The sequence below is a fragment of the Malaya genurostris genome, chromosome 3 (genome assembly GCF_030247185.1).
Source record: "Malaya genurostris strain Urasoe2022 chromosome 3, Malgen_1.1, whole genome shotgun sequence".
Classification (NCBI taxonomy): Eukaryota; Metazoa; Arthropoda; class Insecta; order Diptera; family Culicidae; genus Malaya; species Malaya genurostris.
In genome coordinates this window covers 159035280-159058445 of record NC_080572.1, presented here as the reverse complement: position 1 = coordinate 159058445, position 23166 = coordinate 159035280, and the positions used below count along the sequence as shown (strand labels likewise).

The following is a 23166-nucleotide window of genomic DNA, read 5'->3' as shown; positions in this document are numbered from 1 at the left end:
CGTTACAGTGAATGGCGATCGCTATCGTTCGATGCTAACAAACTTTTTGTTGCCAAAAATGGAAGAACTGAACTTGGTTGACATGTGGTTTCAACAAGATGGCGCTACATGCCACACAGCTCGCGATTCTATGGCCATTTTGAGGGAAAACTTCGGAGAACAATTCATCTCAAGAAATGGACCGGTAAGTTGGCCACCAAGATCATGCGATTTGACGCCTTTAGACTATTTTTTGTGGGGCTACGTCAAGTCTAAAGTCTACAGAAATAAGCCAGTAACTATTCCAGCTTTGGAAGACAACATTTCCGAAGAAATTCGGGCTATTCCGGCCGAAACGCTCGAAAAAGTTGCCCAAAATTGGACTTTCCGAATGGACCACCTAAGACGCAGCCGCGGTCAACATTTAAATGAAATTATCTTCAAAAAGTAAATGTCATGTACCAATCTAACGTTTAAAATAAAGAACCGATGAGATTTTGCAAATTTTATGCGTTTTATTGTTTAAAAAAGTTCTCAAGCTCTTAAAAAATCACCCTTTATATGATAAAGGCAAAACAGTCTTAGCGTCGAGTTTCTTTTTGCCTTCTTAAGAAATTCGTTTTTTTGAAAGCAAATTATGTTTTGTGTATACCGTGTAGGCAGAAAGCGAGTAAAATTGGGGCAAAAGAGTTACGTAAGTAAATGATGACATACAGTTTTAGAAAAGTTGCGAAATGATGCAATTTTCACTATTCAGCTGTGAGGGAAAAATTTTGCTGATGCCATAGTGATCACAGATTCTGAATCCTCTGAGAAAGATGACAATGATTGCGATGTGTCTATGTTCAGCGATTATACAGAAGTAATTCTTACATTTACTTACATTGTAACACTGAATTTCTCAAATTTTAAAATATCGATTGCCGCTTTGGAATGAATCTTATTTGCCTTCCGGTTATCTTACCGAATTGAAACATAATTTTCATGCAAAAGATGCAACTAAATCCGAGAGAATGAAAACTTTGACTGTTTTGCCGAAAAATGGAGTATTCGTAAGACTGCTGTCTTTTACATCTACATTTTTGCCTTTCTCTATATAAAGGTATTAGAATTGCTGGAAAAACTTACTTTTGAACGGAGCCTCGGATACCCATAGTGTTATATACCATTCGACTCAGTTCGACGAGATCGGAAAATGTCTGTGTGTGTGCACTTTTCGAAGATATTTATACGCGCTCAATTTTCTCAGAGATGGCTGAACCGATTTGAACAAACTTATGCTCGTTTGAAAGCTACTGTCGGGCCATTGATCAAGTTCAAAGATCAAACAGCTGTGACTTCTTGTTCCGGAGATATGATGGTATAAGTGACGTAACCGACAAAACACGTTGATTTTTACCGCTCTTATACATATAAGGGTGCCAATATTTTGGGATCACTTCTAATTTCGTAAAGCGCTAGCGCTCAAAAGTTTAAGCATCCCGAAAAATGTTCTCATGCAAAATTTGAGCTAAATCGGACATACGTAAGAGGTGCTGCTGCCCGGCGGTTGAGGTTTGAAAATTTTCGATTTTGAAAAAGCACCATAGGGGGAAGTACATGAAATTTCCAAAATCGAAATTTTTTTTTGATGCTGAAACTCTTAAAACTGCATGAAAAGTCGAGATTTAGTGTAATCTCCAAAAAAATGGTATTTTGAAAAAATCAACTTTCTGGGAAATTTTGATAATTTTTCTAAGTCCCAAAAAGTCGATTTTTTCAAAAAAAATTTTTTTCGAGATGACACTAAATCTCGACGTTGCAGCCTTTTGGCATCGAAATTATTTTTTGGATTTTGAAAATTTCATGTTAACCCTCCCCCATGGTGATTTTTCAAGATATATGAAAATTCCACTAAGTGGACTAAGAAGGGTTTTGCCTTTCTCTATAGAAAGGCATTAGAATTGCTGGAAAAACTTACTTTTGAACGGAGCATCGGATACCCATAGTGTTATATACCAATCGACTAAGTTCGACGAGATCGGAAAATGTCTGTGTGTGTGCACTTTTCGAAGATATTTATACGCGCTCAATTTTCTCACAGATGGCTGAACCGATTTGAACAAACTTATGCTCGTTTGAAAGCTACTATCGGACCATTGATCAAGTTCGAAGACCAAATGGCTGTGACTCTTGGTTCCGAAGATATAATGGTATAAGTGACGTAACCGACAAAATACGTTGTTTTTTACCGCTCTAATGTATATAAGGGTGCCAATATTTTGGGATCACCTCTAGTTTCGTAAAGCGCTACTGTTCAAAAGTTTAAGCACGTCGAAAAAAGTCCTCATGAAAAATTTGAGCTAAATCGGACATGCGTAAGGGGTGCTGCCCAGCGGTTAATGTTTGAAAATTTTCGATCTTGAAAAAGCACCACAGGGGGAATTACATGAAATTTTCGAAATCGAAAAAAAATTGATGCTAAAAGTCTTCTTGTATTGTTTCCATGGCATTTTTTCGGAACTAGTCGACGCTTATTAACTTTCTCAATTCGTTGAGTTGTTGACAGTTTGTTGAATTCCGGGCACTTAAATTGACGATGGTTGTTACCACAATCCTTATTTCACTAGAATCGTCATCAGCTTCCTCCAGCGTTCGGTGTATCGTGCTTACTCTATTTTGGATCTTGGTACGCTGATGCACTAAACATGCTTTGGAATCTACCTTCTCAGTGTTGACGATGGGCTCTGTCTTGGGTGTATGGTGTACCTTCGGTGGCATTTTCTTCTTCTCTCCGATTACCGGTTCTAAATGACTTGCATCTTGACGCGTTTTTCGGGGCCAAGGAGGTGAACTTCTCCAACGATAAATGACGGAAATATTTTCCTCGATCAAAAACCAAGTGCCATCGTCATAGCAACGGAAACAGAAAAACCCTTGCTGATAGTTAATCTTTTTAGTTATTGTGTTAACGCTTCGAGGTCTAACTTAATACTAAAGGTTTTACTTCGTATAAAGGCTGCTTTTAAAGGTGGTTTTTCTGATTGTTTCGAAGACGGGTTGCTGTTTATGTTTATACTATGGTTACTGATTACAATTAGTTTCCAGAGCGAACGATTTCTTCGCGAACAGTATTTTTGACCCAAATACTGCGTACTGTTTTTTACCCTTAAATGTACTGTATTTTAATTTGTACTGTATTCTCCCATGAAAATATACTCTATTCTCCCATCAAAATGTACTGTATTTTTTATATCAAAGAATTAATACAGAGTTTTAAATCTTTAACGCATCGAATTTCGATTCGCCGCAATATAACACGTCAGAAAGAACAGTGACACGTGAAACGTAGGGAATATACATTGGAGAGAGCGCGCCGAAATTACTAGGACAAATTGCGTAAAATTTCATTTCGGAACCGAATGTTCGAAGTGAACACACGCGTTTTTCAACAATCGACATCTGTAAGACGAAGGTGCCTATCACAGCAGAGGTTGTAGTATAAGCATTACATAAAAGTGTTATAAAGTAGCATCCCCGCAAGTGAGTTCTGTCTGTGCACCGGTTTCGTATCGGTATCGACAGTAGACGCTATTGTGCTATCCTCGACCAGAAACGGGCAGTACCATATCTCCATTGTTTGCTACCTGCATCGCAGCAACCAAACAACCCGGAGTCAAGGTCACGCTAAGACACAACGAAGAACTGAAGGAGCAACTCACCTAACAGATTGCGGGTCATACTGTTAAGTATTTTTTCTAACTTTTTCTATTTAATTTTTTTTTTCACTTTTGTTTTTCATTCTTATTGCATGTGCGGGAGACTCTTTTACTCCCGTACTATAAATATGAATATTGATGACTCGGAGGAAGGCGAAGCTTCAATGAACGAAGAACGTTTAGAAACCGAGTCTGAATCCGAGATACCGCCATCTCACCTCCGATACCTCCATCTCCCTCTGAGATATTGCCTCCTCATCGAAAAGTTTACCTAGACGATGGCTCGGGGGATCCGTGGGTGGTATACTTCCGGCTCAAATCCAAGTCTCTTAGAGTTAGGAATATTGCACAGGACCTGACAAAACATTACTCTGCAATAAAATCAATTGACAAGGTTTCGCCAAACAAGTTACGCGTTGTTGTGTCCGACCTGAAGCAAGCAAACGAGATTGCTACCAGCGAGTTGTTCACGAGGGAGTACCGGAGATCGACCCACGTTCCGTGACGAAAGTCTGACGATCGAAGATCTGATGAAGCGGGGTAGGCCGTTTGAAAAATCCCGACTTTCAGCCAGTGAAAATTTTGGAGTGCAAGCAATTGCACTCCTTATCGATAGATGGTAAATTTTACCAATCAGACTCGTTTCGTGTGACTTTTGCCGGATCTGCACTTCCAAATTATTTGGTAGTGAGTGGAGTTCGTCGAACTGTTCGGCTGTATGTACCGCGGGTAATGCACTGTACAGGCTGTAAACAGCTAGGGCATACGCAATCTATTGTTGCAAAAAACTGCGATGCGGCAAATGTGGAGAGGCCCATCAGGACGATCTCTGCAGAAGAGCAGCGGAAAAGTGTTGCTACTGCGGGGAGAATCCTCATGATCTATCGGTGTGTCCTACGTACATACAGCGTGCGGAGAAATTGAAGCGATCCTTGAAAGAACGCTCTAAACGTTCTTACTCGGAAATCTCGACTCAGGCGAAGGACCTTCAGGAAAAGACAAAATCTGGCTTCTCCTAAGCTTTCTCGTAAAGGCCTCAGACTGTCCTCTTCGTCACAAAATGATAACACAAAAACGAAAAGTGCTGACTCAAAACCGAAGCAAACACCTCCTGGTTTCAAAAAACTTAGAGATGATAAGGAGTACCCAGCACTTCTAGGGGCATCAGCAAACCCGAATGATCCCAAATCACAACCAGAAAATCAAACAAACGCTGGATTATTGAAATTTTCTGATATCGTGGACTGGATATTAACAGCCTTCAATATTACTGATCCTCTAAAAAGCCTCCTAACTGCTCTCCTGCCAAGAGTAAGGACATTTTGTAGTGAATACGACTTACTTTACTATGGGGTGCCTTTTCAAAATTAGCCATATGGAAGAATGGGCAGAACTTAATCGTGAATATCTCGACTTGTATTAAGGGCAGCAACATAATTCTTTCGCCATTTCATCAAAAATATGATCAGGAATTTAGGATATTATTTTGAACAGTGTGAGATAACCACAAACAACTCAAAAATGAAGTTTTCTAAAACTTTAAAAACAACGCGTATAACTCTTTACTTTTGCTTGGCTTTTTCGCGCAAGGACGACGATTTTGAGGTAGTCAGGCACATATCTTCATGTGAATGCGTATAAAAGGGGAACCGTGGTCGAAAATCGATTATTTCTTCTTGTGTGTTGGATGGAAGCAGACGTCGTGAAAATGATTTATCATTTGCTTTCCGGTCGTCGAGGGAGCGATATCATCAACCAACAGCGACGGAGAGTGCACCTTCTGCGTGGTTAAAACCTCAAACGCTCAGGTAACAACTCTCATTCACTTTCCGGTCTTCAAACCGAGAGTTGCAGTTTGTAGAACTTCCTGCTGATTTGCTATTTAAAATGCATAGCAGCGACGCAGAAGCCATTTAGAATTTGGCTGTCGTTGTCATCGTGTTGATTGAAGAATCTCCAAGCGATCGAGGAATCTCTAAGCGAAATACAAAGCTTGTTACCGCAAGCGGAAGAAGTAGGAGACTCCAACAGAACACATCAGTATCGGCTGTCAATGGTATCCATCGGACTTCACGAACGCCTTCATAAATGGTTCTTTTCAGAACTACCAATACTTTATCACAAAGAATTTCGATAACATTTGTGTGCAGAATGTTTAATGTAACTAATCTGTACTGTAGTTTAGGTGTATCGTTTCAAATTCTAGTGGTGTAAAAGGCAAAACTTGCACAATTCACACAATCGATCAACTAATTGATATTGGGAAGTATAAAAAAGAGTGTCCGTTTTATTCGTATTCGCGACATCCAGTTATGTCTCTGACATTACCCACCCGCCTTTTTAAAACAGTAGACTGAACAATGGCCCCTCCTTGCAGCGATTGTATCTTTTGATAAATAAGTTACCAATGAGAATCGAAGATATGATCATTGTGCTTCAGGGGAATTGCAGAAGTATCATCCCAAAACTTGATTCTTTCAAACACTTAATACACACTCGTAACTGCGATGTACTATCCTTGAGCGAAACTTGGCTGATTTCTAACATCAACCTCGACATCCATAATTTCAACATAATCCGCCTGGATCGAGTAGACTCTTATGGAGGAGTACTTTTAGGGATCAAAAAGTGCTATTCATTTTATCGTATTAACCCCCCCTCGACACCGGAAATTGAAGTTGTTGCTTGCTAAATTAATATTAAAGGCAAGGATCTATTCCTCCCAGAGTCTCGATAGGGCATCGTCGGCTTGCAGACATCATAGATCTTCTTCCTTCACTTAGGTTGAAACCGGGGATAAATAAACGATATAATAATAATAATTCTTCCTTCACCGCGGCTGGTTTTAGGGGACTTTAACTTTAACTTTAACTTAAACAACTTTTCGTATAATCTATTGTCCAAGAAACACATGCATTTTGCGCATGGTGATTTCTCGATAAAACGATTCAGCTACATGGGTCTTCCTCAAGGCTCATGCTTAAGCCCCCTTTTTATACAATTTTTACGTGAAAAATATTCATGAATTTATCAACACATCTTGCACGCTAAGGCAGCTTGCCGACGACAGCGTTGTGTCCATTATAGGACCCAAAGCTGCCGATCTCCAAGGACCATTGAAGATACCCTCGACAACTTGTCAACTGGGCTCTTCAAATGGGTATCGAGTTCTCTACGGAGAAAACTGAGCTGATTGTATTTTCAAGGAAGCGAGAACCAGCACAACTACAGCTTCAACTAAGAGGTGAAATCATAGCTCAGGCCTTCACATTTAAATATCTCGGTGTTTGATTCGACTCCAAAGGCACCTGGGGATGTCACATTAGGTATCTGAAACGAAAATGCCTACAGAAAATCAATTTCCTTCGTACAATAACCGGAACTTGGTGGAGCTTTCACCCAGGAGACCTGATCACGTTGGTTGCAAGCAATCAACTCATACGATGAGTCTTGAAGTGCTGGCGGGCGTCTTACCGTTGAAAAACAGATTCTGGGATCTCTCATATCGATTGCTTATCCGATGCGACATCTTGAATCCGATGGTGATTGAATACTTTAAAAAGCTTGTCGAGCTTAATTCACAAACCTGTCTTATGTCCTTGTATTTTGACTACATGGCTCAGAAAATAAATCCTTCTTCGTTTGTTCCCAACCGTGTTCATTTTTTGGACACTTCTAATTCTACTGTGTTTTTCGACACATCCATGATAGAAGAAATTCGTGGAATCCCGGATCGTGTACGCCCTCAAGAGATCCCAAAAAAATTTAATAATATATTTAAAGAAAAGTAATAAAATGTTTTACACTGACGGATCATATCTCGACGGGTCCACTGGCTTCGGTATATTCAGTGTCAATTTCACCGCTTCCTATAAACTGTGTGATACGGCTTCAGTATACGTCGCAGAGCTAGTTGCAATTCAGTATACCCTTGAGATCATTGACACTCTGCCCACAGATCACTACTTCATTGTGTTGGACAGACTCAGCTTCATTGAGGCTCTCCATTCAATGAAATCTGGAAAGCACTCACCGTATTTCCTGGGAAAAATACGGGAACAATTGAGTGCTTTATCTGCAAAATCATACCACATTACCTTGGCTTGGGTCCCCTCACATTGTTCCATACAGGGCAATGAGAGGGCGGACTCGTTAGCCAAGGTGGGTGCACTAGAAGGTGTTATCTGTGAAAGACCAATCTGCTTCAATGAATTTTTGCTGTCGTCAGAAAACTCTAGCCTGCTGGCAAAATACATGGAATAGTTAAACTCTGGGAAGATGGTTACACTCAATAATTCCACAGGTATCGACGAAAGCTTAGTTCTGGGGGTTAGATGTGAGCCGAGACTTTATTCATGTAATGTCAAGGTCTAATCATTATATGTTCAGCGGGCATCTCCGTCGTGTGGGGCTCGCCGAAAGTGGTGTCTGCGTTTGCGGTGAGGGTTATCATGACATCGAGCATGTTGTTTGGATGTGTGTCGAGTATTGTGATGCCAGGTCCCAACTCATAGGTTCCCTTCAGGCCCGAGGTATACCACCCTTCGTACCAGTCCGCAACGTCTTGGGTACTCGAAAACTTCCCTGTATGACTCTAATTTATAACATCTTGAAAACTATCAATGCCCAAATTTAGTACTCTCCCTATCTCTCTCTCGTCTACAGCTCTATCGCACTATTTTTACGCTGCTGAAAGTATGACCTGTATAAACGATGATTCGGAGCGTGCACCTGTTTTGAACTGACTGAGTTGCTGAAAACTACCCAAAATACGCCATATCAACGTCAGAGCACTCTCTCGTTACAATCTGAAGAACGTGAAGATCCAAAAAACTCTAAAAAAATTGTGCCACAATCGAATGATGTATTTTAATTCAAAATCAATATTTTGTAGATCCCACCCCACTCATATTCCTTTACCAACTCCAGGGAGGTATGCCGTCCGCTTAATACGGCATCCCTTCTTCTCCTATAACAACAAGACAATCGGCTACTTTAGGCTAAAGCAAATGAGCCAAATAAAAATTTTATTATAAAAAAATGGCGTAGAAATCAATGCTACAAAATTTTCATTGAATGCTCATCCAGATTTAGCGGTCAAGCGACAACATTTTTACATGCGTGCATTGTTTCCCTGAGTCAGGCAGTGAATTAGATTACAAGTGAAACGTTTTTTATTCACTTAAATTTTGGTCGTAACTCAAATGCAATTGCATTTTATTTCATATATATTTCTCTGATCATTTTTCATATTTCTTTAAAAAAAATCAGTCATTTTAAGATGTAATGATATTTTTAATGTACAAAACAGTTGCAAAATATGAATAAGATCAAAAAATTAAATTTACACATAATATTTGGCTATGTATGATTGTTTCCTGTATCAAAATGATGAGACTGGCTAATTTCGCCCCACCCATTTTAAGATGTTCGATTTCGAGGTTTGTGCACTCAGAGCCAGATTGCGCCAGTATAAGTGGGGATATGTACCTAAAACCAAATCCAGATTAACATTCCGAGTGAAAATATTACTTTTTGCACTATTTTCTGCACAAGACCAAAAGTTATCATTTTCGCCCGGTCTTCCCTACATGCAAACAGTAAATATATTTGTCTCCTTCTTTCGTTTTCATCAAGGGTTTTTCATTTGTTCAGAGCGTGTCAAAACAATTTTGCTAAATTTTGTTGATTTAAAACAAAATAAAATTGTCTCCACCAAAATCAAAGAATACACTAAATCTAATCCGAAGATTATTTCGTGCATTTATTTCGTTTAAATTAAACTTAAAAATAGATTCAAAAAGGGAAACTATTAAGATTATGAAAATAAGTCATCTGATAATTTTGTTTTTATTTTTACTAACTATTATTAGATAAAATGTGTACTGTAAAATGTACTGTTTTTTCAAAACCGATGTACTGTACTTTTTTAAATTTTTTACGCAAAATGTACTATTTTTCATCAAAATAATAAACGAGCGTTATGTATAATAGTTCAATCGGTCGATATATTATGAATTACTTATTCATCGTAAAGACAAAAGTAGAAAAATTGACAAAAATATGATGTGCAAGATTTCTTGACAGTCGGCTGTCTGTAGTTTTAAGAATTCTGGAAGTTTATCTTTTCGATCGACGTTTTTTTTTTGAGATCGTATTGTTTACCAAGACATGTCCTAGATCTTCTCTCATCCCTATTAATACATTTCCTATCCTGTGATATTTGATAATGGCTGGTTATTCCTCGATAAATGGCTACATTTCGTCGGTCACCATTTTTGAAAACGGGACATATATAGGACTGTTCTATATGCGAGGGAATCTGCCTTACTCGAACGATCCGTTGAAAATAACACTTAGTGTTCCAGATATGGACGATATGCAGCGACACAAAACGACGGGTATGCCATATAGACCAGGTAAACAGGAGCGCAATGTTCAATCAAGTGAGGAGTAACGGAGAAAATATCCATATCAAACAAATCGGATGTACATTTAAAGCAGCATCGTTCGTTTCATTAGGCGATGTAGAATTACTCGAAAAAACTCCAACGAATAATTTTCTCATGCGTTTCAGTTTACGCAATTTTTATGTGCTCCAAGCTGGAGAGACAGGTAGTTTTGCTCAAGAAATTGTCAAGAGACTTCAAAATAATGCTCTGTGTAGGAACATAGGCAAATATCCACCCGTTCAAATAGAGAAAATGCAAGTCATCAGACTTCACATACTCCGATTTGAATGAAACTTTGCGTACAAACCATTGGATTGGTTTCGCACGAATGGGGAGATCAATTCGAATCAAAACTGCATTTTTAAAAGGACGTGTGTATTTTTGAATGCATTTTCTTCAAAAAGTTGTAGTTCGGAAATTGTAAATTGTTTAAAAATGGTAACCAAGCCAAAGTTGTAGGGAATGAATTTAGTATTCTGAAAAATACACTGAAAAAAGATGAATACTTTTTTAGTAATTTGAAAAACATCCGAAAAACTGAAATAAATAAAATAAAACATTTCTTAAAAGTGTTTTAATAATTTTATTTTGAACTTTTACTCAAGGGCCACATTCGATGTTAATTTGATTTTTGTAAATTGCAAAATGGAGAAGCTATTGCTAAAACAATTTACAGACATTTCATTAGTAATTTAAACACAAGAATATGATTCTACTGACAAATAAAACAAATTTGCAAATAATGATCTTTCTCATTGAAGTATCCATTCTCGAGATATTTAGACATAAGAAATGGGACTTTGATTTGCGCCGTTTAAACAAGTTGTGGCTAGAGCCCATTAGGAAATTGATTATATAATTATTGTATACTGTTCTCTACTAACAAGTAACATACGGAGAGAAAAGATGAAAATGAATGAAATTGAGAAAAATGTTGCGAAAAAGTAACGTCCAGAGGAAGAGCTAGAACTAAGACTAAAACTCCTTCTTTTTACCGTGGAGATGATCTATCAATTACACTACTCTGGAACATGTGTAGAACGCGCTTTAACAACACAAACGCGCTTTAACAACACATGAAATAGCGCTGAACATGTGCGTGATACTGAACATAAGCCGAGTGAAATTCTACCCTAGCTGCTGGCTGACCTTTTTTCACAATGTAATGTTTTTCGCAAAATTTTCATTTTTCGATGTTTGATCTAATTTCATCATTTCTTTGTCTGTTGCTCGTTAGCCATGATAAGTTTGTAAACTGTTTACTTGAGAATGATTCGTTTTTGAACTGACTCTAATTAAATTAACTTTTAATTTATGTTTAAAATATAACTATTAAATAAAAATAAAGACATCATATTTTTAATTTTACTTTTTTCGGTTAAATTTTTAATTCATCAAAACTATTCAACTTATTCACAGTGCATATTTTGTCTTCTGTATTTTACCGAGATACAACGATTTGAAGAAAAGGCATGCAGAAATACATACGCTAAACAGTCTTGAGATGTATCGGTCTCTCCATCCCTACCAAGCAAACGGTTTGGCATTCTAAAAAAGTGTGGGAAGTTTTTTTCCAAATCGGTGAAAAACGATCCCCATTTTGTCACCGTTTCCGTGATCAGTTTCTGAAATTGCTTACATATACATGTAGGTTCGTAAACATTTTTACGTTACTTGGAATTCACTTCGTAAAAACCCGTTTTGGGGAATTTGAGAATACTCCGTGGAAACCTGTTTTAATGCACCCAGTTGTGTAATGATGCCATTCTCATATCCCTTATATTCTCATATATTTTTCTAAAAGGCTTCACTTAACATGACCTACAAATTAAATTGGATTAGTTTTGAGCAAAGTTAAAAAGTTTTTTTACGTTATTTTCTGTATTTGCATAGAAATTCCAAACACTTATCATCGCATGAAACTGAATTCAATTCAACTAACAACGAAATATGGAACAGGCTCCGAGTGCATGATTTTAGCTTTAGAATTATGAAATTGAAATCATTTTAGAATGTAGAAGTTCTAGAACTAAACGATCAACATCTACAAATTTAGTATCCTTCACTTCATTTATCATCCGTTCCCTACAATCACGCAAGCAGGTCGACGCAATTTACACTGATTTCACGGCAGCGTTTGATAAAATACATCATCAAATAGCAATAGCCAAACTTGACAGGCTTGGCTTTAATGGTGCTCTACTGAAATGGATGCAGTCATATCTAACTGGTCGTGAGATGTCTGTGAAAATAGGAAACAGGATAACAACACACTTTGCTGTTAGTTCTGGAGTTCCTCAAGGAAGTCATTTAGGACCGTTCATATTTTTACTCTATCTCAACGATCTCAACTTCACCGTAAAATGTTTCAAGCTATCATTCGCTGATGATTTCAAACTATATCATCTGATAAATGGTCTAGATGACGCTTGCTTTCTACAAGCTCAACTTGATGCCTTCGCAAAATGGTGTCATGTCAACAGGATGGTACTGAATGCCTCCAAATGTTCCGTCATATCCTTCTCCCGAAAGCGCTCAGTAATTTTGTATGACTACAACCTCTCGCAAAGCATTCTCAAACGTGAATCGTTTGTGAAAGACCTAGGAGTAATCTTAGACAGTAAACTTGATTTCAAGAACCACGTCGATTACGTAATTTCAAAGGCTTCCAAACTCTTAGGTTTTATGTTTCGAATTGCTAAAAGTTTTTGTAACATACACTGCTTAAAAGCCCTTTATTGTGCACTGGTCCGGTCAATCCTCGAATATGCATCGCTCTTCGCAATCTACCGTGGAGCGATCCATTTAACCTTCCAAGCTACGTGGATCGCTGCCGCCTTATTGACTTGGATCTGCTGTCTGTTCGAAGGAATGTTCACAAGGCCGTTTTCATAGCGGACTTAATTCAATCGCGTATCGATTGTGCTGATCTCTTACGGTTGGTCAATTTCGACATTCATCTTCGCAGTCTTCGTTCACACCCGTTTCTTAGAATTCCCGCTGCTAGAACCAACTACGGGTATAATGAGCCTTTTTCTAGTATGTGTCGTTTATTCAATAGTTGCTCCGATGGTTTTGATTTTCATCTATCCCGAAATGCAATAAAGCGATTGTTCCGTAATTCCTTATCTATCTAGTTGTTGAGCTAGGGCAATTTTACAAGCAAATACAATACAGCTATTTGTAAAGTAATTCAGTTTAATCGAAGTCTTATATTGTAAGACATGTAAACTAACTAATTCGCTCGCCTAAATTAACCCGGTCGTTCTTTCGTCTTTTTTCTGTCTTCCACCATCTATTTTGTTTTATCATTAATTAGATCTACATGCTGATTCTAACCCGGTCGTTTTTTTCTGTCATCTTACATCGTTTTGATAACTAATTAGATCTATATGCTGTTTTTAACCCCGTCGTTTTTTCTGTCATCCAACATCTTTTTGATAACTAATTAGATCTACATGCTGATTCTAACCCCGTTGTTCGTTTGCGTTCGTTTAGCATCCCCTCCGCCTACCCTTGTATACCATTTGTCTCTTCTCCACTCTCTCACCTTTTTAGCAAGAGCACTATTACTAATCTGTTACGCGTGGTGTCTTCAACTAGTTTAGCGTTATAAATTTTGTTTTAACTGTTAGTTTTAATTCTAGTGTTGAGCCTAATGTATCTGTTGGATCATTGTAATCTGTTGATATAAATAATGAGGAGGTTTTATGCCTGCTGGAGAGAGAGATTGACAAATTTAATCTCCAACGGGCTTTTCCCTGCTCACAAATAAACAAATAAACTGAATTTTGAACATGAATAAAGGAACCCAATTTCCGAATTTAGTTTCAGCGAACAGATTCCGAATTCTGGAATTGAATCCTAAAACTGGATTTAGGAATTAAATTCTGGAACTAAATTCAGGAGTTTAATTATGAAACGGTGTTCATAAATTTTCAATAAAATTTTGGTTCAGGAGTCAGTTCCAAAACTCAAGTTCAGAGATCAGATCTAACATTTACTTTCAGATTCTCGATCTAAAATTCACATCTTAAATCAGAGTTCTGGATTCAAACTCTGAATATAAATTAAGGAACTAAATTCAGTTATAGTCTAGAAACCAGTTCCAGAAATAGGATTCAGTTACAGAATTATAGTTTTAATTTCTGAACCTGTAATCTGGAATTGAACTCTGAAACTAAGTTCTAAACCTCAAATTGAGCTCGGAATTCAGGTGAACCAGAGTCCATGTTCTAAATTTAGTTCCGAAGTTCAGTTTTAGGATTTTGTTCTAGAATCCAATCATAAATCCTGATCCAGTATTCAGAAGCTGAATGCGATTTCTCATAATCTGTTGTTGCTGCCAGTGCAGTAAAACTTCATTCAATTCAATTAAAACTGAATGTGGAACACATTGACGATCTCTCCACTGCAGTAAACTTCACTCTCTGACACACACAATATTTGCTGACGGCCCGAACGGGCAGCATTCAGTTCATCACTCGTTTCTCTTCAATCGAGGCTCAGTTTAATCACCGTCAGTTGATCCCTTGAATTAACAAAATATCTCTTTCAATAGTGTGAGAGCGGCCTTCAAATGAGGTTCATGTAAACATTCGAATTGGTTCAAGATAATAGATAACAGACTAATCAGATAGCTGAAATATCAATCACAGAATACACATAAATTATTTGTATCCTCCTTCAGTTTTCATTTTTAATGCTTTATTCCATTGATAATTCTATTCGTTCGAACCTGCTTACTACCAAGAGCGAAGACAATGAAGCAGCTAGACTTCTTGGCACTTGAAACTGAGCAAGCAAAACTTCAAATGACTAGGTACGATTATTCAACTGACGTTGAATTCTGGGAGCTTCACTTGAAAATGACAGCAAGAGTCAAATGAATTAGTAGGAATACACTGACGGTCAGCGGCCATAAATTTCATTTTCATCTTATATTATTCGATTGAAAATGAAATTTAACCGCACTGGTTACTGCTGCCAGTTGAGCATACCACGCAGAAGGTATGTTGTTACTGCTATTGGTGGAAGGCACTCACCACGACCTCTAGTTTTGTGTCAGTCACAAGACGCAGTGATCGATTTTCGACCATGATTTTTTTTTATATTCATCCAGTTGAACATGGTGACTGATATGTGCCTGACTACCTCAAAACCCTCGTCGCGGGTTAGGTAAAGATAAGTAAGATGGATAAGTTATCTATGAGCAATCAGAGTGATCTGCGTTTGGGGTTATAGGACCACTATTTCCGGTGATTTTGAAACCGGAAACTGAAAGAATGAATGAGTTCGAAAAGTTTTCATCACAGTCCCGAAGAATGTTTACATTCTATGCTTCGTCACTTTGAATGACTGAAGAGAGACTATTAATTTACTAGAAAGATCTACAAACTAAAGAAATACATGAACAATTTTCAAGGGAAAAACAGCCCTTAACATGGTCATTTATGAAAAATAAATCTTGGAATCGGAAATGTTACTCTAATCATCTTGTTCATAATAATTCAGAAATCTCTGAGAAAAGAAAGTTATTTCACAAAAATGTTACATATATATATAAAAAAATGATTGCATACACACCTAGAAAAAATCGAGTAAATTTACATCTCCTAATACCGACATATATGAGCGGTAAAAATAACTCAAAATTTGCAATAAATATAACTTATATTTAATTCATTTTGACATACTTTTAAGTGCTAAAACATGTAAATTTACACGTTTGCTTGTCAAACGGGCGAATATTTATATCATTCTTGTAAAATTCAGTCGTTTCACGGATTACGTTCTATGAATTAAGTCATATGTAGATTTGCGTCACCTGTAAATTTCATTATTTTTGCTGTGTAACCTTTCTATATGCGAAAGGCAAAAAGGCTTCGTAAATGAATGTTAGAGTGAACAATGCTTTGCTGGTTTAGTTTAATGTTTTTAATGCATAAACCGACATACATTTCAAATAGAAATATTAGATCTGTTATAAAAAAATGCTGAATTTTATTTACACTTAAAACGCATCACTAGAATCATAACTCATTTCATTATTTATTATATAATATCATATCAGGCATAGTGAATCGGGGAGACTCGTTTCGAAGACGAAGATCGAGAAGCAATAGTTTAGCTCCCAGTAGTCCAATGTACGCTCCGGAGGAAATTCTGCCCCCCAACAGTGGACCAATCGATTCATTTCAAGTAGCAATGATCGGTGCAGCAGGTGTCGGCAAAGGAGCTCTATTGTCACAGTTTCGAACTTCAGAGTGTATTAACGCTTACGATACTCGGGGTAGGTACTACCGCAGCATAAGTTTTTGTAACGATCATTTAGTAACTAGATAAAACCGCATCTCTTTGCAGAATCTCCTGGTCAACAAAACATCTCTATAATACTAAATGGAGATGAATCTGAATTAAGATTCGTTACAGATAATGCCGATAATAAGGTAAACTAACAACACACTTGTAGCTCCAATCTTGTATAATATTTTCACTTCTGATCTTCCAAATCTACCCGTTGGTTGTCAGAAATCTTTATACTGTGACGACACAAGTCTGTTAGCCACAGGTAGAAATCTAAGAGTGATCAGCAGTCGCCTACAAAAAAGTTTAAATATTTTCAGTGATTATCTGTCAAAATGGAAAATTAAACCAAATGCAGCAAAAACGCAATTAATTATCTTTCCTCATAATCCAACAGCTTCTTTTCTTAAACCAAATAATAATCACATTCTCAAATTGAATAGCTTGGAATTGACATGGTCTGATCTAGCTAAATACTTAGGTTTAACGTATGACAAAAAACTCACTTTCAAGGATCACACTGAAGAAATTCAGGCAAAGTGTAATAAATATATTAAATGTTTATATCCTCTTATAAACAGAAATTCTAAGCTTTGTCTAAAAAAACATTGTTAATTTATAAACAAATTTTCAGACCAGCCATGCTTTATGTAGTACCAATTTGGTCAAGTTGTTGTTCCACCAGAAAGAAAACGCTTCAAAGGATTCAGAATAAAATTCTGAAAATGATTTTGAAGCGTCTTCCCTGGTTTAGTACAAATGAGTTACACAGACTCACAAATATAGAACCATTAGATGTAATTCCACATAATATTATAAGCAAATTCCGAGAAAAATCGATGCAATCTTCAATTTAATCGATTCGCTCTCTGTATGAGTTAGTAAGGTAGTATATAAGTTTCTTTTCCCCATTACACAATACAAGTAGGTTTTATATTATTTTGCACTCACCTCTCTCGGAGATGACTAAACCGATTTTCATGAACTAAGATTCAAATTCCACACAAAGTTCCTGAATTTTATTCGAATCCGACTTCCGATTCCGGAATTACAGGGTGATATGTGCAAAAAAAGAAAATAAGTGCACTTACTTTTCTCAGAGATGGCTGAACCGATTCTCACAAACTTAGAATGAAATGAGAGATACAAAGTTCCTGAATTTTATTTTGATCCGACTTCCGGTTCCGGAGTTACAGGGTAACCATTGTAACACCAAATCAGTAAACGTTTTCCAATTTGTCACCAACTTATTTTAATCTTAAACAAGGTAAACTTTATCACAACACCTCTGTTCGATAAACACTTGTTATGGAATCATAAATTTCTTCAAATCGAATAAACACAATTTTTTCAAACGCTTTAACCATCGATGTTGTTTTCATTGACATTTTGAAGCGACGCGAAAAGATTTCAACTAAATAAATTGTTGATCGTGCATTGCGATTATTGTTTTGCCTTCAGCTGTCTCCGGCATTTGACAGCATTCAATTCAACTAATTTTTCCACTACTTGAATATATGCAAATCGAAAACAATATTGGTTGAATCAAAAAGAAATCTTATTTTAAATTACTTTCTCACTTTTCTCAGAAATGGCGTGACCAATTTCAACATACTTAGATTCAAATTAAAGGTCTCATGGTCTCTTACAAAACTTCCAAATTTCATCTGGATCGGACCTCAGGTTCCGGAATTATATGGTGAAGTGTGTTAAAAATTGGATACCGTCACTTGAAGCGGTGAAACAGAAAACGTAAAAAAAGTTCTTAACTTACCTCGAAACTATTCCAATTGGTAGCCATTGTCAATAGAAAACTAAACAACTCGATTTCGGCTATTCTTGTTCTCGTTTTCTGATTCCGGAAGCACCGGAAATAAAAAGTAAAATAATTTTTAAGCTTGCCTTAAAAACTATTTCTAAGCTTGCCTTAAAAACTATCGTCAGTATTTTCAGTAGACTGCCAAACATTCCTTGTTCTTGGGAATCTGATGAATGACCAAAGATTGTAGCCATAAACTTAAAAATGGAAGTCACTTTTCTCGAACCAACTTCTGAACTGCCGGTTCCCAGATTCCGATTTCAAAAGTACCTCTTTTCGTTTCCTCCAAGACACAATATTACATCTCCTAACATGTAAAAATAAACTTTGCGTCTGTATCGATGTAAGCTTAAGCTACATTAACTGTGAAGTTACTGATATGACTCATCTGTACATGCTTAGAATTGTGAATGTAAGTGAATCGCGACGCTCCATTTATGTGCATCTATAAAGATGTAAATTTTTCTTAGTGTGTATACTAGTTTATGGACAAACCTGAGAAACGCATCATTACACCACTAGGTGGATTAAAACAGGTTTTTAATGTAATCATAGCTGTGAGTATACGGCAAGGGGAGGACACTTAGAACAATGTGCCAATCACACATTAGCACAATGCGTTGGTGCATTTATCAATATTGGCACTTCCGTTTCCATACAGTTGCACTGTTGCGGCACACAAAGGGCTCAATTTTGACAAGTAGCTGTTTCATGGGGCACAGAGTTGCACACTTATGGCGTTTTCGTTTTTAATTTGCACTACACCGGTGCAGTGCTACACTGAGGTATGAATAAACGAACAAAAATGACGAAAACATAAACAGTAACCATTGACTACAATAAACGATTCCATTGCACAGAGCTACACCAAACTTTTGATGAGTGCTACACCAGTGGTATCAGTGCAGAAAAAGTGTAGCACTGGTGTAGTGCAATTGGTAAAAACGAACGGTTTCAGTGCAGCTTTCGCTACACCAGTGTAGTGCAATTTAAAAACGAAAACGACATTAGACTCACAGTATATCACGTGTTTTTTTAGAGGCACAATATAGTTCGTGTTAAGCGACTCTCCCCTTGGTATACAGACTTATTTTATCTTGCTATTCAGAGTGAAGATGCGTGCTCTTTGTGTCAGTCTCATAATAATTGTTTCTCGAAACGGTTTTCAATCTATTTTATTATTTGAATGCATAAGAAAATGGCACATGATTTGCAAATAACTTTTTTGTTAGAAAGCTGAAAATATTATGAACCATTATTCATTCTATTGATTTATTTATTTTCGAAGAGAAAACCTTCAAGAGAACTATCTACACAAAAGCAAGTATTGATAAGAATAACAATATAAACAAATGTTATGGAAAAGAATTTCGATTTTGATTAGACGGAGAAAATTCAAGCTACAATCGTGTGACAACCAGAGTTAATAAAGTCATTTTTATTGACTAAAAATAGACGAAACGAAAAACTGATGATTTCTACCTTCGAATTTCAAAGAAGTAATTTTAATAGTTCTCTAGATAACATTTAGAGTCATTAGAACGGCTGATTTTATATAATGTTGTCCACTTTTCGTTTCTTGTTTTCTTTCTCTTCAATGCAAACCATCAGAAGCTGATGCAATCGTTCTTGCTTGAATTGAAACTAGCTTTTCGAACAAACCGACTGTTGATGCACAATTGTATATATCAGAAGACAAGTTAAGTGAGCTTCACTGTACATGAAGTATAAATCGATCAACGTTATTATTCGAGCAGTTTTATTAGTAGTTGAGAGAGTTTGAGAATACATTCGTCTGCGATATAGGCTTTCCGACATATTCTACGTAATATGCTTTCCGGTAGAGACAAACTTTGTTCATATAATAATGTACGCAGACTATATAAGGGCAGTGCAGATCAGATCAGACGCGATACTGTTTTATTACGGTATTGTGATACTGTTCTATTACGGTATTACGGTACTATGGTATTACGGTACTACAGTACTACGGTACTTCGATAGTACATTAAGTTTACATTATATTCGTCGTGATTGTCGTAGTCGTAATTCGATGCCGTCCAAGTGTTGTCCTAGTTCGGTAAAATATATTAGTCAGTTAATCAAGAATAAACGCGTACCACTTTATTACATCACATCCGAAGTGTTCCGCGGTGTCCCCATCCGTGCGAAAGCCGTACCATGGCTTAATGTATTCGAAGTGTTCGCAGTGTCCCAATCTGCATGAAAGCTGTCCCAGGCTTAAGTTGGAAAGCTGTCTCGAGCTTAATATTTCCGTACAATTTAAACACAACGTAGGGTTCGGATGAGCCTCATCATAATCGTGTGGTGAGCGCCATCACCGACACATCTGCTGGCAGTGCCAAATGATGGGAACCTGGTTTAATGCGTCTTCTCGCCTTGACGACCGGAAGGCGAAAGAGAACTACGACCTGAGCGTTTGAGGTTTTTAACCACGCAGAAGGTTGTTACCTCCAAGTTCGGTAACACTTGATAAAATATGCACAATGTGATTAATATTTGTAAATAAATACTTTATAAATAATATCTCCTGAATTTAACAAATATATTATTCATATAACCATATATATTTTTATGATAATGTTTATTTTTATAATTCTTATTATTATTGTCCATTTATTATTTCTACCATTTTCTTAAATTGAATTCCTCATTATAAACACTAAGATCACCTTTGCATTAATTTTAAATTATTTTGTTAAATATTTACTTTAAATTATTCTTTAATATTCAATTTTACATCCTTGTCCATATACGGTGTCAGATTTCCCCGAAACCAATAAACACAAATGAATTGCAATTCTATACATAATATAATGTAAAACAAACACCCTGTTATATTCCCCAAAATTAGAATTTAAAATTTGCTATAAAAACTTCCCGAGCCCCCTGACACCATAAAATTCCTATCATCTGACATTACCCACTACCAACCAAAAATGAAATGTCATTCGGCCCGTTCGACTTCTCTGTCAGGACGCCGCCGGGTATATAAACACCAGCGAATGATCATTCGCTCTCTTATCTGGTAACAAAAGTCTAGCAATATAAAGTGGCGTTATTAATAAGTACGCATTATTCTTCCAGTGACAAAAGTGTTGACCACCGGTCTAAAAATAAGTGATTGTGAGTAACTCTGCATCGGGTGGAATCTAGTGCCTGATGATGGTCCCCCGAAATCCTCCGCAGGAAAAGTGTAGAATTCGACGGAAGACACCCGCCTAGATATAGTGTAAGGCTTTGCACGTGTAAGCAAAACGGTTGTGAAACGCTAGCCATTGTTTCTGCTGTCGCCGATGGTGGACGGCTACAATTCCACCTGGTGGACTTCGAGCATAGCAGAGGCGGCCGCTGGAGATCGTCGCTAGAAGACAACGCATCAAAACCGTAAGCGGATACCACTTTATCCCTTTTTCTTTAAATCCCTAATGGACAAACTTTATAAAATGAAAGACTTAAATAAATGGTTCGTTCTCATTGTGCATAGAAATTAGGTTTTTTTTCAGTGTTAAAATATTGTTCCCTTTTCGATATTCTTTTATATTTTTTTAATTAAATGCAAGGGAAGTAAGTTCGCATTTCTCCCGGGTAATCGACCCGAGCCGAGCAGGTTAGAAAAAAAAGGTAAGAAATTGAAGCCTAATCTAACCTAAATAAAAGAATCAAAAGTGACGCGCGTGCTTATACAAGTCACAAAATGGCACCCAACGTTAAATAAAACAATAAAAAGGTTTCCAATTTCCAATTAAATTGTAACCCTTTTTCTTATCGTGCTCCGGGAGGAATTACAACCAATTAAAATTGTTTGAATTATTGGTATATTATATATTACACAATACATATTATATACTACATATTATATATTAAATATTACATACAGGGTCCGGCGCTCGAAGTGTAACAAATTAAAAAGGCCATAAATTCAGTTTGGAAAATTACTTTTACTTAATTCAAAGTACAAAATGTGCAAAAATAATACAAAATTCAGAATCAATTCACTTTTGCTCGATATGACCACCTTTTGCCTTGACTTGATGACTTGAGAGAGCGAAGGAGTTGCTTCGTTTGGCCGAATGTGACTTGCAGGTATTTTGGCCCACTCGCGGACAATAACTTTTTTCAGCGCCTCGAGACTGGTGTATCTTTTAGTTCGGACTTTGCTCTCCAAAATGACCCAAAGAGAATAATCCATTGGATTCGCATCTGGTGAATTCGAGAGCCATTGTGTGGACGTGATGAAGTTCGGAACGTTGTTTTTCAGCCATTCTTGGTTCACTCGAGCTTTGTGAGACGGTGCCGAGACCTGCTGAAACGTCCATGGTCTGCCACCGAAATGTTTGTCTGCCCACGGCTTCAAAGCAACCTCCAGAATACTTTCCCGATAATATGTCGCATTTACCTTGACGCCAGGCTCGATGAAAACGATTGGAGAGCGCCCATCTGCGGTTACAGCGGCCCAAACCATTATCTGTTGCGGGTGCTGCCTCCTGGTGGCCAATCGATGACTCAAATTCTCGTATGAACGGTCGGTCAAGTAAACCCTATCGTTTTGAGAGTTTACGAATTGCTCAATTGGAAAAATTTTCTCGTCAGAAAATACAATGTTCGGAAAATGACCGCTTTCGGCCAAACGAAGCAACTCCTTCGCTCTCTCAAGTCATCAAGTCAAGGCAAAAGGTGGTCATATCGAGCAAAAGTGAATTGATTCTGAATTTTGTATTATTTTTACACATTTTGTACTTTGAATTAAGTAAAAGTAATTTTCCAAACTGAATTTATGGCCTTTTTAATTGGTTACACTTCGAGTGCCGGACCCTGTACTACATATTTGTGATTCAGGTGATGATTTGTAAAAAGTGCAAAATAAAAATCTCATTCCGAGTGATGACAA

At 37.1% G+C, this 23166-nt stretch overlaps 1 protein-coding gene across 2 annotated transcripts in view; it reads left to right on the top strand.

The window, feature by feature from the left end:
* Window positions 1-23166, top strand: part of LOC131439392 (GTP-binding protein RAD) — a 191218-nt gene that overhangs the window by 125073 nt on the left and 42979 nt on the right. For both annotated transcript variants that reach the window (XM_058610337.1, XM_058610335.1), the window contains 2 exons: window positions 16203-16421; window positions 16493-16578. In XM_058610337.1, coding sequence (XP_058466320.1) covers window positions 16203-16421; window positions 16493-16578 — 305 coding nt within the window. The remainder of the gene's footprint in view (window positions 1-16202; window positions 16422-16492; window positions 16579-23166) is intronic.